The sequence below is a fragment of the Theropithecus gelada genome, chromosome 4, assembly GCF_003255815.1.
Source record: "Theropithecus gelada isolate Dixy chromosome 4, Tgel_1.0, whole genome shotgun sequence".
NCBI classification, from domain to species: Eukaryota; Metazoa; Chordata; class Mammalia; order Primates; family Cercopithecidae; genus Theropithecus; species Theropithecus gelada.
In genome coordinates, this window is record NC_037671.1 from 140,646,738 (window position 1) to 140,661,296 (window position 14,559).

The window sequence follows — 14,559 nt, forward strand, 5'->3', positions numbered from 1 at the left end:
TACAAGCTAATGTTTGATGCGGAATCTCTCTGAAAATTCATTTTCAGAACACTATTTTTCAAAACAAAAATTTGGTTTTCTGTGTATAGGGGTCTGAGTATGTATGTATAAGTATATGTCCATAAAAATATACTTATAGGTCAAGAATTTTTAAAAATCCTGTCAGGAAAAGCATTTCGATATTTAAAATGCATCTTTAGAAAGTCTTATTCTAGATTCTTCTTCTTTAAGCTGTTTGCTTATAGAAAAGTTTTTTATGTTTCTTTCATAATGAGAAAAAAATGCTATATGAGATATTCACTTACATCACTTGGATATACAGATGTGGACTGGTGTGAAGTCCCAGCCTGGTGGAGCATCTGTTCTGAGTGGCTAATGCCTATCCCATATCAGTCATTAGATATTTTGATTATCATCTTGGGTATAAACAACATTTAAAAGGTAAGTGACAGGCCAGGCATGGTGACTCACACCTGAAATCCCAGCACTTTGGGAGGCCGAGAGGGGTGGATCACGAGGTCAAGAGCTCGAGACCATCGTGGCCAACATGGTGAAACCCGCGAACCAACTAAAAATATAAAAATTAGCTGGGTGTAGTGGCGCGTGCCTGTAGTCTCAGCTATTTGGGAGCCTGATGCAGAAGAATCATTTGAACCCAGGAGGTGGAGGTTGCAGTGAGCCGAGATCGTGCTACTGCACTCCAGCCTGGCGACAGAGTGACACTCCATCTCAAAAAAAAAAGGGGGGGGTAACTGACACATCACACATAATCATATTTCAAGAATGAGCATAAGAACTAGCATTCTCTAACCTCTTATCCATGGAATTAGGTAGTAGTGAAGTTGAATCCATGTGGTTCTGGAGTACCACATTGACTCAGTGTCAGCATAGTCAGGACCTGAAGTATGGAAACTCTGCAACACCTGCCTCAAAACCACTGCCCCTGATTCTCTCCAGCTCCAACCCATCTGCCCTGATATTTGGAACTACCAGGTGTGGAGAAGGATAATGTGTACCAAATACACACAGCCTGGCCAGAGTTCAGGTCAAATCAAAGTTCCCAATACACGTGGAATTACAGCCTGCTTTCACGTGGCATCATGACGGCTGCCCTGATTTCCAGCTCGGTGAGTCAGGCAGACGCAATGAGGTAAATGGGCATCATGTTTAATCAGCATTTGTTGCAGGGCAATAGGAATATAGGGAAGCAAAGCCTTTCCCTCCACAAGGTTCACATCTAATTGGAGAAACTGAATAATATGTGTTTAAAGGGGATGATAACACAAATGACAGGTCTAGACAATACAGAGAACAGAACGGGGCAAGAAGAGATAAAGCCTCACATTTAGAGATGACCTAGTGTAGAGTCTTAAGGAAAGATATTCTGCAACCTGGCAATATACCTAAAAATATAGCTATTTCAAAGCAAAGACGTATATTTAGGTACGTGCAACTACTGAGTACATTTTCAGGTCCCCTGTGCTTCTTTTTTCCTAGGGCAGTGTAAACATGTACTTGATCCTTAGGTGAAAAACTACATTTGACCAAATTTTACATAATATGGGGTTAACTACATATATTTTTATTAATCATTTCAATTCATTTTGTGTTTACCAAAGACAATTGAAATGCTAGAAGAAGAAAAAAAAATATTATAGCAAGATTAATTTTGACAACAGTGTAGTTTTTGTTTCTTCCTTATCATTTCCTTAAAAGAATCCTAGATAATGCAAAAGTTAGAAAATGTCACCAGAAATGTTCTCCATTTCATATCTAGAGCATATATATTTGAAACTGTTTACAGAGACTTCTAGCCATAGACAGTATCTTTTGGCTAATTTTTATATTACTCTTCAGTAGTTTAGTATTAATTTTGGTGCTAGTGTAAAGATAAGAAATAAGGCAAATTTTAAATTATCATGTCCATGTTCACACAGAAAGCTCATGACTGCAGACCCTCAAGCTCACATTGAATGACACAAAACAATACCCATACCTGAAAGAGAGAATTCTCCTTTTTGGCTTTCACTTTCTCTGATTAGAAAGGCACCCGTCTTATTTTCTGAATATAACAGTTGTTTCTCTGCATCTGATCTTCTGATTGCTCCAAAGAACCAACTAAAAAGAGAGATATGTAAATATTAATTAACCAATTAACATTCATTTTTTAAGGAGGAAAAAGCCTGGCAAGATAGTATTCTAATATCAGAAATGTTTGGCATTCTTTAGTGAAACTATTACAGGCATAAGTGGTAGCTTCTGACAATTGAGATGATTTTTCAGAATGCCTGTAACCCACACCAACGTTTATTTTTTCTTAACTACAAAGCAGGAATTTGACTATGCCCACTATCACATCCCTTCTCACAGCTATGTTCTGAGAGGTCCTGAGACTTCCCTCTATCAAAGCCAAAGCCCCATTGTCTGCCTGCCATGTATGTGTGCCACGTCCCAGGCTCTAAAATGACTCATCATCTCCATCCAACCGTCCACTGCCTCCCCTAACACCTCCTAGCTGTTAGGAGGCAAATATTCCAATCAAAGGATTCATGTACTTTATGTTAAAGTATGACGGATTAAAAATGTAGTTCTCCGGATATTAGTTCCTCTGCCACTGTCCAACCCTGCCATAAGATGAGATGATTTTGCATATCTAGAAGGAATTTATTAATATAAAGGAATATTTAAGCAGTGGAGAGATTATTTGAAAAAGATACGTCTGTCCAGGAAATACCCTTTTAGTAACACCTCCACTTCTTATCTTTTCCCCTCTTATCTTTACCATTCCAGAAATATAAAAGTCAGATACTGAACACACAAGTTTGTGAATGCAATCATCATCAACAAGGAATTATGGATCATTAATATCAAAGCCACTGTCACATGTATATCACGTTAATAGAGACCAATTGTTCTAATAAGAGGAAGCTGTGAATTCCTGCTTTATACAAATTACCCCTCACTGTAGGGCCATAAAGATGATCATCATCATTAAAGATTTTAGGTAAAACATTGATCTTTTCAGGTAACTTCTTTAAAAATGTAAACACTCCAAGAGAAGAAATGCAGGCTTGAGGGAAGAAATACAGGCTGGGAGGAAAAAAAAAAAAAAGTGTGTGCTATCAAAATTTAACTTGAATTTGATTGACAGGTCATGGGTATTAGAGAATATGAGTGCCCTAAGAATGACCCATTGAAAGGCATTTGGGGGAAGGAATTGAAAAATGAGACATTAACATATAAATATTACCTTCTAACAAATGCAGGGTGTTCGTTTATCATTTCCCCAATTATCAAATTGTAAATTACAGACATTAACTGTATCTGTCAGGATATGCCAGATCATCTTGGAGTAATGAACAACTCCAAAAATCCCAGTAGTTTAAGACAACTGGTTTCACTCAGTTCCAGGTCTATTAAGGTATTGAAGGTCATCTGGAGCTCTGCTTGCTGTCAGTCTCACTCAGGGAGTTTCTATCTCCATGCTTCCATGATTGCTGAGCCAGATTGGAAAACATGGGGAATCACAGGCTGGTTCCTAGAGCTTCTATTTAAAGATTCTACTCAGGAATGAACCCACTGGCAATAAGTCTCATAGTCATGCCTAAATATAAAGAGAGTAGAAAGAGCCAATCCCACCATTTCCCAGAAGGTAGAAAATTGGAAACATTTGGTAGACTATACCAGTGACTCTGCATTGAGTCAGTATCAGGAGCAAATCAATGTCCATGGACTATTGTTTATGCAACCGAAACCATGCAAGTCATGGAAACATTCCAAAGTGGACATGTAATGAATTCACAGAAAAACAGAAATGCATGTTTTTAATTATTGCAGAAACAAGTCAATAGAATACTTGAACATAGTAAAAAAACTGAGACCTAAATATACAAATTAGTGATGAAAGGATGGATGATTCAATAAATAACACTGGTACCACTAATAATCCATATGGGAAAAAAACTGATACTACCGACAGCATACACCATAATTTCACATAGATTAAAGGCCTACTGTAAAACGCAAACTTCAAAACTTCCTGAGGACATTGGACTAGGGAAGTTTTCTTAGGCAAGACAAAAACAAAAAGACATAAAAACCTTAGGGAAAAGATTGATAATATTTATTACATCACAGTTAAAATCTTCTACACCAACAAGGTCACCATGAAACAAAATTTGAATATAAGCCAAAAACCTGGAGAAAATAATTGCAAAGTATATAACCCAAAATAGGATTAGTATTCACGTTATGTTGAGACCGATAATCAATAAGAGAAAGACAACACAGTAGAAAAATTGGCATAGGATATAAAGATGCCTGGATATAATTGGGCAGTTCACATAAAAAGAAACCCCAAATAATTAATAAAAATGACAGGAACATGGCCTCTACACGTGCTGGTGTTAGGAATATTACATACAAAACCACAATGAAATATTATGTTAGACTTTCACATTACAATTTAAAATGCTCACATTATTAGTTATTAAGGAAAATGTGAAACAAGAGCTTTTATACAGTACTAGTGGTAATACAATTGGCACAAATAATTTAGAAAGCAATTTGGCACTATCTGATAAAGCTGAGTATTTATGTACTACTCAATTTCACTTCTAGACTACATGTTGTATGAGCTCAAGAAGATACACTACAAGAACATCCATTAAAGAATTCTAGCATTGCAAATTTGGAAACAACCTAACTGTCCATCATAGGAGAAAAGATAAACTTAGTTATAGATATAAAATGGAATACTATATAGAAATTAAAACAATAACTGGGCATGGTGCTATGTACCTATAGTCATAGCAACTCAGGAGACTGAGGCAGGAGGATCACCTGAGCCCAGGAGTTCAAGGCTGTAGTGCACTATGATCGCACCTGTGAATAGCCACTGCACTTCAGCCTGGGTGACATAGAGAGATTCCATCTCTCATAAAATAAACTAAATTTTTAAAAATAAATTGTTCAAGGATGAAAGTAAGTTAAAGAATGAAAAGAATGATACATACTATTGTAATAGCATTTGTATACAGCTTAAGAAAACACGTTAGAAAACTGTATATAATTTTTATGACTACATGCATGTTTAGGGAAAGCTAATAAAGTATTCACGCATTCTTTTAACTATTTCCAGAACTGGCAATACTTTTTCACAGAAATATTTCAAGCAAAGAAGCAACATGGATGAAATATCTTGATCAACTCAATGCATTTTCCTGATTCAAAGTGCATTGATTACGCATCAACACTAAAATGTTTACGCAACCTATTCATCTAAGTATCTCTTTCATTAGTTCATTTCCCTCCATCTTTGCTAGCTCACAGAATGAAAGGCATGAACACTCTCCAGTTAGTTACTGGGACAACCCCTTCAATGGACACTACTCACTCATGCTTGCTCTCCAGTCTTTTCAAATAATGTTTTATGAGCACTCTCACATGCTCTCAGTTTAGAGATGAGGAAACTCAGGCCCAGGAAAGTTTATTAACTTGAGACCACATGGAGAAGTGATAGTTGAGTCTGAAATTGAGCCAAACTTCTTTTTCGCACACCATGATACCTCGAAGTGTAATGTGAAGAGGATGGCTTGGGAACACTCAGATAAAATATGAACCATTATTTTTGCACCAGGCAAAGGGAATTTAGGATAAAGAACACCATGTATTTTGGTCCTCATTTCTTATTTTAAACTAGTAAGATTTGAGCATTTTAACAGTGTCTTAGATAAGAAATAATACATCGAAGCAGTTTTTGTCCCATACAATTGGTTTCTACCTTCAGGTTGTAAAGCTGAATTAGTATATAAAGTATCATATTCCAAAGATCACTCAGAATGGCATTGTCCTATTAATAGACTATAATGTTTCTAATCTTCAATCATCCAGGCAATTTAATGGTTTCAATAACTTTCTAGAGGTGATAGCAATGCATATATGTTCAGAAACGTAACACAGCATTTGAAAGTTGGGGTACATAAATTTTAATGCATGTATTTAGAAAATATATTTAATTTACTTCTAAGTATGTTTTTATTTGAAAAAATAAAGGGATGATGGTTCAAAAATAAAAATAAAATGTTTAAACAAAATACAAATATGTAAGCCTTTGCAAGAATTACAATGTATCTAGCAGATTAAGTTCCCCAGAATTATTATTATATCTCCTATATATAATTCTCAAAACCAAATACTCCACTACATAAGTTTTATGTATACATGTTACATTTGTATTTTGGCTAATCAAGTCTATAAATGATGTGTTTCCTCTGTCCAGTATATATATACAAACAGGCAGTTTTAATAAATCAAATGGTTAAAGATAAAGCAATTTTACTACATTTGTAGAAAAACCCTATAGCAAAATTTTTTAGTCCTTCTTTGTTTCAACAATTTCGAACTTTTATATAATGGATTGGTACAATCACTTTACAAGGCAAATCACACTACAGTTGAATCCATAGTAACCATGAAATAAATATAATATTTGACTGAATGCATCCATTCACTTAATTCCTAGAATTTTGCTTAGCTGAGTTCTGATCAGGAGGTGAAGAATATAAATTAAAAAATGTTTTCTGCATGTATTGGCATTTATAACATCATCCTTCATACTCAAAGGTGATGCAATTGCTGTGGACTGGTCTCTAGAGCACGTGCTGCTGTAGAGACTGATGGACAAACAATAGCTTGTTCCACCCTTTGCATCTATAAAAACTGTTTCTTAATTTTGAGGTTTGAACCATTGGCAGGACTGTCATTCTGGTCAAGTCTGCCTTTTAGAGCCTCTGCTGGCACCATTCTGGAAGGGCAGAAACACCCTAGGCCTGGATGTCCACCACAGCCATTTTCAGCTCTCTCTTTAAGCTACAGTTCTTATGTGCAGTAAACAGAGAGTGCTGAGAAGGGATCAAGATATCCTAGGAGTATAAAGCATCACAAAAGAGTCATACGGATCAGTCATCCTCCAACTGTGGTCCCCAGATCAGGAGTATCCGTATCACATGGAAACTCGTGTTAAAAGAAAAACCTTAGACAAATTAAATGTAACAGAATTTAATTGAGCAAAGAATGATTCACGAATCAGGCAGCCTCCCGAGCTAGAGTATGCTCAGAGTCCAGTGCAGCCACTTGGTGGAAGATTTATGGACAGCAAAAGGAAAGTGACTAACAACAACAACAACAAAAAAACAGAAGTGAGGGCCAGAAACAGCCGGATTGGTTACAGCTTAGTGTTTGCTTTATTGTGAACAAGGTTTGAAGAGTTGGCCCCCTTTGATTGGCCAAACTCAATGATTGGCACAAGAGTAGGTTACTGCCTGCTCATACATCCAGTAAGGTTATCGTTTACTATGCACGGAGAAACCTTTAAGCTGAACTTAAAATATGCAAGGAGATAGCTTTAGGCTAATACTTGTTAGAAATGGAAATTCTTGGGTATCACTTCATACCTACTGAATCATAAACTCTGGGGGTTGGCCCGGCAATCTGGGGTTTATTAAGTCCCCCAGCTGAATCTAATGCGCATTAAAGTTTGAGAACTACTGAGGTATAAAAATAGGAAACCAATTAGAAATCTGTACAAGGCAGCTGAGAATGTTTGAGTTTGGCACTTACATGCAAAAAAGTATCCAGTAAAATAATACCACACATACTCACACACACACAGTTTATTGATATTTAAAGAAATAATCTTTATTGCCATACCATGCTGTGAAAGATACCTTTATTAACAATAATCAAGAAGAAGATTAGACTCATCATATGAAAAGAAATCCTGGAAGAAACAAATACTTCAATTAGATAAAAACAAACAAAAAATACAATTTCTGTTATAGATGAAAAGAGTAATTTAAGTCTAAAATTATGTAAATATTATCAAGTGTCTACTGTATGTAAATTATGTAACACTAACACAGAAAGATCTGTAGGACATTGTTGTATATAAAAAGGTAAATTACAAACATTAGGAGTGTTACAGGTGTATTTATATTTTAAAAAATCAACAAACTGGCCGGGCGCGGTGGCTCATGCCTGTAATCCCAGCACTTTGGGAGGCCGAGGTGGGCGGATCATAAGGTCAGGAAATTGAGACCATCCTGGCTAACACGGTGAAACCCCGTCTCTACTAAAAACACAAAAATAGCCAGGTGTGGTGGCACACGCCTGTAGTCTCAGTTACTCGGGAGGCTGAGGCAGGAGAATCGCCTGAACCCAGAAGGTGGAGGTTGCAGTGAGCCGAGATCGTGCCGTTGCCTGGGCGACACAGCGAGACTCCGTCTTGAAAAACAAACAAAAAAAATCCACAAACTAAAAATTATATGTGCTTACTTTCCTGGAGATTAGTGAGAGATTATGAAAGTAATGACAGAGAAGTTTCACTTTTTACTCTGCATTCTTCTCTATAATTTGGATTGTTTACGATAAGATGTAGTTGTAGATTACTTTAAAATGTATTTAAATATAAAAAATTAAAAGAGGTCAATCAGGAACATGTTACAAAAATTTACATGTTGTAAATGTCTGGACTAGAAACTTTGGCACTTAGAATTGATAGATACCGGAAAAATCCCAAAGGAATATGAAACAAGTGATTATGAATGAGCAGCGAAACAGATGGAAGAGATGATGTGACATCAGGATTTCAAATCTGAATGACTAAAGGACAGTATGCCCTGCAACATGTCAGAAGGCAGAGTATAATAACAGTTAAGAGTGACAGCATCTCATTACGAAGTTATTTAACCTCTCTATGACTCAATCTCCTCATTTGTGAGAATAATAAAAATTTCCTTATAGCCTTGTTTTGAGATTAAGAAGAATGACGCATGTAAAGTGCTTGATATCTCGACACATTCATGCTCAATAAATAGTAGAGATTTTAAGATAATTAATTGAAGGCAGATATTATCAATTTTGTTTTAGGCATGTTGGATTTGAGGTGAATATGTGAGCATGTGAATATGCGAATATGTGAGCATGACCTTATTTCTTTGTTTGTATTAACAGTTTCATCCCAAGTGACTCTTCTGTCCTGCCTGCTGTTCTTGACTAGGACATGCTGCCACCAGGTGGCAGTAGGCCATTTTACTAATCCAAAAAGGCAAAGGAGAACTGTTGTGTGATTAACTGTACATACTTTATTTTATGAAAAAAGCAGTTAACCTTAAAAAAAAAAAAAGTATAAATCAATACCAACATTTACATAAGATAAATATCTTAACTATCAATCAAAATCTAGGGAAATCAACATGTAAATAGATGTGGTACCTCGATTAAGGTTTTGTCATTTCATCTAATAGAATCTTATTGTGCCTCAGTGACATGTACAAAGTAGGTTCCTAGGTAACTCGTAATTCTCATCAGATGAAGATAATTTTCTCTTACATTTTTTAAAGAGAAAACTCATGCCCAGCAACTGCTGGCTAGGACTTACAAAAGTTAACATATGACTTCTTTTTGTAATGTCTCCTTAAGACCAAGGCAGTCAGCCTTCAAGTACTATAGACAGATCCTGAAAAAATAAACTCTTAAGACTAGTTCCAGGAGAAAAAAAAAAATACATCCTTCTAGAAAATGCAGAAAGGAAACTGGGTCAATCAACTTGGCCTGACCAATCATGGGGAAATTAAGCTAGGATGATTTCCCTGTGGGAGCTCAGGGTTGGCAGTGTCTTTCATGTTTTCATCACAGTTACACATGTTATAATGGGTAAAACCACCTATTGTCCTCACAAATGTCACTTGGCAGGCATCGGTGTCACCCACATTGGCAAAACATCTTCAATTTGCAGGGCACACTCATAATCACATTTAGTCATTTATGGTATCTAAATGAAAGGCTTGATTCATGCCCCTTGAACTATTATGGTTCTGTATGACTCACCTGCATCTACCTGTGTTTCCAAAACATTACAAGAAAATCTCTGTGAGAGTTCTTCCTGTCAAGGTTATCATTTCCCTCCCTTTCCGCAAAACCTTCTTCGGCTCAGTATCCCCCTTGGCTCCCAGGAAGTTAGCCCTGCCACTCCCACTCACATGGAATGATAAGAACAAAGAAAAAAAATAATGCTTGCAATTATTTTGTTATTCATTCCTTCCTTTCCATTTCCCTCACCATAACCCTTGTATAATTCAACATCGCCTCTTGGATTATGTAAATATTTTACTGCCTGTTCTCTTTAACATTAACAACTTCTATTTACTGATCACATAAAAGGAGGCAGGCACTGTTGCTACAAGCTTTAGATGCATTTATCTCAGTCTCTCCCCCTTGCTCATATCACCACCACTAGATTTATCGTCTCACCACATACATATAAATAAGGGGTATTTTGCTTATGGAATAAAACCCCTATTAACCTGGAAATTCAGCCCTTCCACCATCTGGACACAAGCCATTTCTTCAACTTTATCTTCCCTGTATCAGCTCTCTGTTCTAGCTTAATTCACACTCCTATCACTACTTATACTGGCAACACTAAAACTTGCCTGCTCAGAATTCCTACAATATTCAGTGACTACTCCTATGTTTTGATATATAGCAATACAAAAGCTAGCGCTGCATTTAAAATTCTTTTTTAGATTATTCTTTGTGTACACTTGAGGCTACAGACCTCCTCAGCATAAGGACAGAGTCTGATAACTTCACCTATCTGTGGCATGAAGCACTGGCCACATGCCCTGTGGAGCTGTTAAATAAATACTTGTTGATGAAACATTAATATATTGTCCTTCAATGTGGGCATTTTATATAGTCTTCTGGTTTATACTGAACATTGAACTTTAGATAATGCTGTGTTTTGTGTAATCTTCTATTTGAGCTTGCTACATAGCTTGCAGTATAAAGTGTTTATGAGAGAAGGCTTATCTGCTAGGGGCCAGTTGCAGCACAGTTTCTAATGTTAATTGGCCTTAGATCACAGATTCCAATCTGACCTCTCTCTCTTTCCCCAAAGAGAACACTTTCATATGAATGTAAAGATCAAAAATGAAATTGACTTTTCTGTCCTTTAAAATACAAGCATATCAGGGCTGCACACATATAAAAAATTTGTGATAAAGTGACAATGTTAAATTAAGTATCAGAGGTAGGACTTGTAGTCACATAGAAATCCTTTGCTTGGGTCATTTGATAGTTTTTTGTTGCTGTTGTTCACCCTTATAGTCATCATAAATGGGAAATTTTGAAGGAATTTCTTTAGAGGGGAAGTAAGGTGAACTAAGTTATGCTTTCTTCACTGGGGGAGGTGACTATATAAAAGAATCTTGTTATAGTCTGAATCCACTTCCCCAAGTCTGGTAATCAAAAGTATGCAATTCCTCACAAGCAGTTTACAAAGAATATGACAAAGTTCATAGAAGTATTCAATCTCAGGGCACTTTTTTTGTTTCACAACTATCCTCTATTTGGGGAAAAGGAAAAGACAGCTAATATTGATTTTTCTTTTAAAATAAAAAACAACAGAAAACCAAACACCGCATGTTCTCACTCATAGGTGGGAACTGAACAATGAGATCACTTGGACTCGGGAAGGGGAATATCACACACCGGGACCTATCATGGGGAGGGGGGAGGGGGGAGGGATTGCATTGGGAGTTATACCTGATGTAAATGACGAGTTGATGGGTGCTGACGAGTTGATGGGTGCAGCACAGCAACATGGCACAAGTATACATATGTAACAAACCTGCACTTTATGCACATGTACCCTAGAACTTAAAGTATAATAATAACAATAAAATAAAATAAAATAAAATAAAAAACAAAATGTGTGCCTATACAATGACATTTCCAATCATCAAGCCGGAAATAAAAATGTAAATTTTAACCCATCTGCTTTGATTTTGTACATTTATGATAATGTTTGTCCCAGAAACTAGAAGAATATGGATGGGTTAGAGTTGAAAGCATTAATCATTAATTTCTATCTTTGTCACATCCAAAGAAAGTAAATGCAATTGACTTATGATGCCCAGGAAAATGCCTTATTTTACAAAATACCACAAATGTTCATTCCTATTCTCTACATGAATAAGCTTTGGGGCAATAGTATACTTCTTATATGGGACACCGTATGGATATACAGGACACTAATTTCAGAAATGACAGTCCCAAAGACCAAAGACCAAACTCAAGTCCCAACTCAAATACCAAACTTGAGTTTAGTCAGCTAGTAGTAATTGCTGATAACTTCACCTATCTGTGTGACAGCAACCTTGAATGGTGTAAACCATTCAAGGGTCAATAATGTCAAATGCAGCCTGCTCTGTGTTCCCTGGATCCAGGTTTCTCTTGCAAAAAGTAAAAAACAGGGAGCATCTTTCTTCTCTTTTCCTATACTAGAGGTGATATTCAAAATATTTTATGACTGATATAGCACACACACCCACCATCAGAAAAGACAACAGCAAAACTAGAGGCTTATGTCTAAGTTTCAGCCCTGGGGCTTATCATTTTAACACTCAGTGATGCATTATGATGTCACTGAGCTTCATTAAATCTCTTATCTCAAATAAAATATTGTAAACCTCTTGAAGGTATCTTAACCTCATTACCTACAAGGTAATAATTACATCATTTTCTATGTGCTGAAATACATTAGAAACATTAATTTCATACTAACAATATGGAGAAAAGATAAAGCAAAAGAAGGGTATATAACTTTTCCTTTGAAAATCTTAGAGTATCAAGGGAGACATAAAAGACCACTTTAACTAGGTAACCAATTCAAAAAAAGTGATGAAAGAGAAATTTAAAAATCATTTAATCATCAACTGTGTGTAGTAGGAAATTAACTGTAGGCTGTAAGGAGGATGGAAGTCTTCTTTAAAAAAATATACTTTGAACGGATTTGAAAGAGATAAAGAAATCTAAAAAAATGAAAGACAAGGGTATGTGCACAAGTGAAGAAACCAAAAAGGTATTTGTGAGAAGGTTGGTTTAATGAATAGCAGTGGTTGGGGGAAAAAAAAAAAAAAAAGAAATAAGGGCCGTTGATGTTTACAGATAATTCCATGTGGAAACTAACTCCATGGAAGAAGTAGACCTTTGGTGAATTTGAAAACTACAAAGAAGGGTTTTAAGATACTCCATTTAATATTTAACACAAAAGGAGTTTTAAGCCCTGAGCTCATGCACCAGCAATATGAGGGGGAAAAATGTGACTTGTTCCTTAAAAATTCTTTCACAAACAAATATGAGATGGAGATGTGGAAGGTGAAAGCAAAGAGCAATTATTCTATGACTAGAAACAAAAAAGAGACTTGGTCCAAACTTTAGAGGTGAAAAGAAATTTTCATAAGGATCTACAGGCAAAGGTGTTTTAATGAGTACATGCATTTTTTTTCTGGGGAGATAATCCATTGTTTTATTAAATTATCAGAAATGCCTGTGAAAGAAACTAACCAACTCCTTTAATAAGGCCAAGTGTTTCTTCTGTATTTACAAGAGCTGGTGCCAAGGCTATAACCACAACCTACCATCTTGAAAATCACTTATCATTCATTTTTTATTCAATGTTTACTTATTGATATGGTTTGGCTCTGTGTCCCCACCCAAATCTCTAATTATAATCCCCATGTGTTGGAGAAGGGACCTGGTGGGAGATGACTGGATCATGAGAGTGGTTCCTCCCATGCCATTCTCATGATAATGAGTTCTCACAAAAGCTGATGGTTTAAAAGTGGCAGTTTCCCCGAACTCTCTCTCTCTCTCCTGCCACCATGTAAGATATACTTTACTTCCCCTTCCAACATGATTGTAAGTTTCCTGAGTCTTCCCCAGATATCCAGAACTGTGAGACAATTAAACCTCTTTTCTTCATAAATTGCCCAGTCTCCAGTAATATCTCTATAGCTGTGTGAGAACGGACTAACACAGAAAATTGATGCCAGTAGAGTGGGGCACTGCTATAAAGAAAAACTGAAAATGTGGAAGCAACTTTGGAACTAGGTAACAGGTAGATGTTGGACAGTTTGGAGGGCTCAGAAGAAGACAGGAATATGTGGGAAAGTTCGGAACTTCCTAGACACTTGTTGGACAGTATTGATCAAAATGCTGATAGTAATGTGGACAATGAATTCCAGGCTGAGTTGGTCTCGGATGGAAATGAGGAAGTTATTGGGAACTGGAGAGACATGTGGCATTTCATCCCTGCCCTAGCGATCTGTGGAATTGTGAACTTGAGAGAGATGATTTAGGGTATCTAGCAGAAGAGATTCCTAAGCAGTAAAGCATCCAAGATGTAACCTGACTGACTCTGAAAGCAGTCAGTCATATGCATTCACCAAGATATTATCTGAAACTGGAACTTTTACTTATCAGGGAAGCAGAGCATAAAAGTTCGGAAAATTTGCAGCCTGATCATGTGGTAGAAAAGAGAAGCCCATTTTCTGGGGAGGAATTCAACCCAGCTGCAGAAATTTGCTAAAGTAACCAGGGGCCAAATATTAATAGCCAAGACAATGAAGAAAATGTCTCCAAGGCATGCCAGAGATCTTCATGGCAGCCCCTCCCATCACAGGCCCAGACGCCTAAAAGAGAAAAATGGTCTCA

The 14,559-nt window shown here is 36.6% G+C and overlaps 1 protein-coding gene across 1 annotated transcript in view; it reads right to left on the reverse strand.

Annotated features, from left to right (window-relative positions):
* FRK (fyn related Src family tyrosine kinase) overlaps window positions 1–14,559 on the reverse strand; it is a 114,937-nt gene that overhangs the window by 53,405 nt on the left and 46,973 nt on the right. The window contains exon 3 of the mRNA XM_025384285.1: window positions 1,997–2,118. Within this exon, the coding sequence (XP_025240070.1) occupies window positions 1,997–2,118 (122 nt within the window). The remainder of the gene's footprint in view (window positions 1–1,996; window positions 2,119–14,559) is intronic.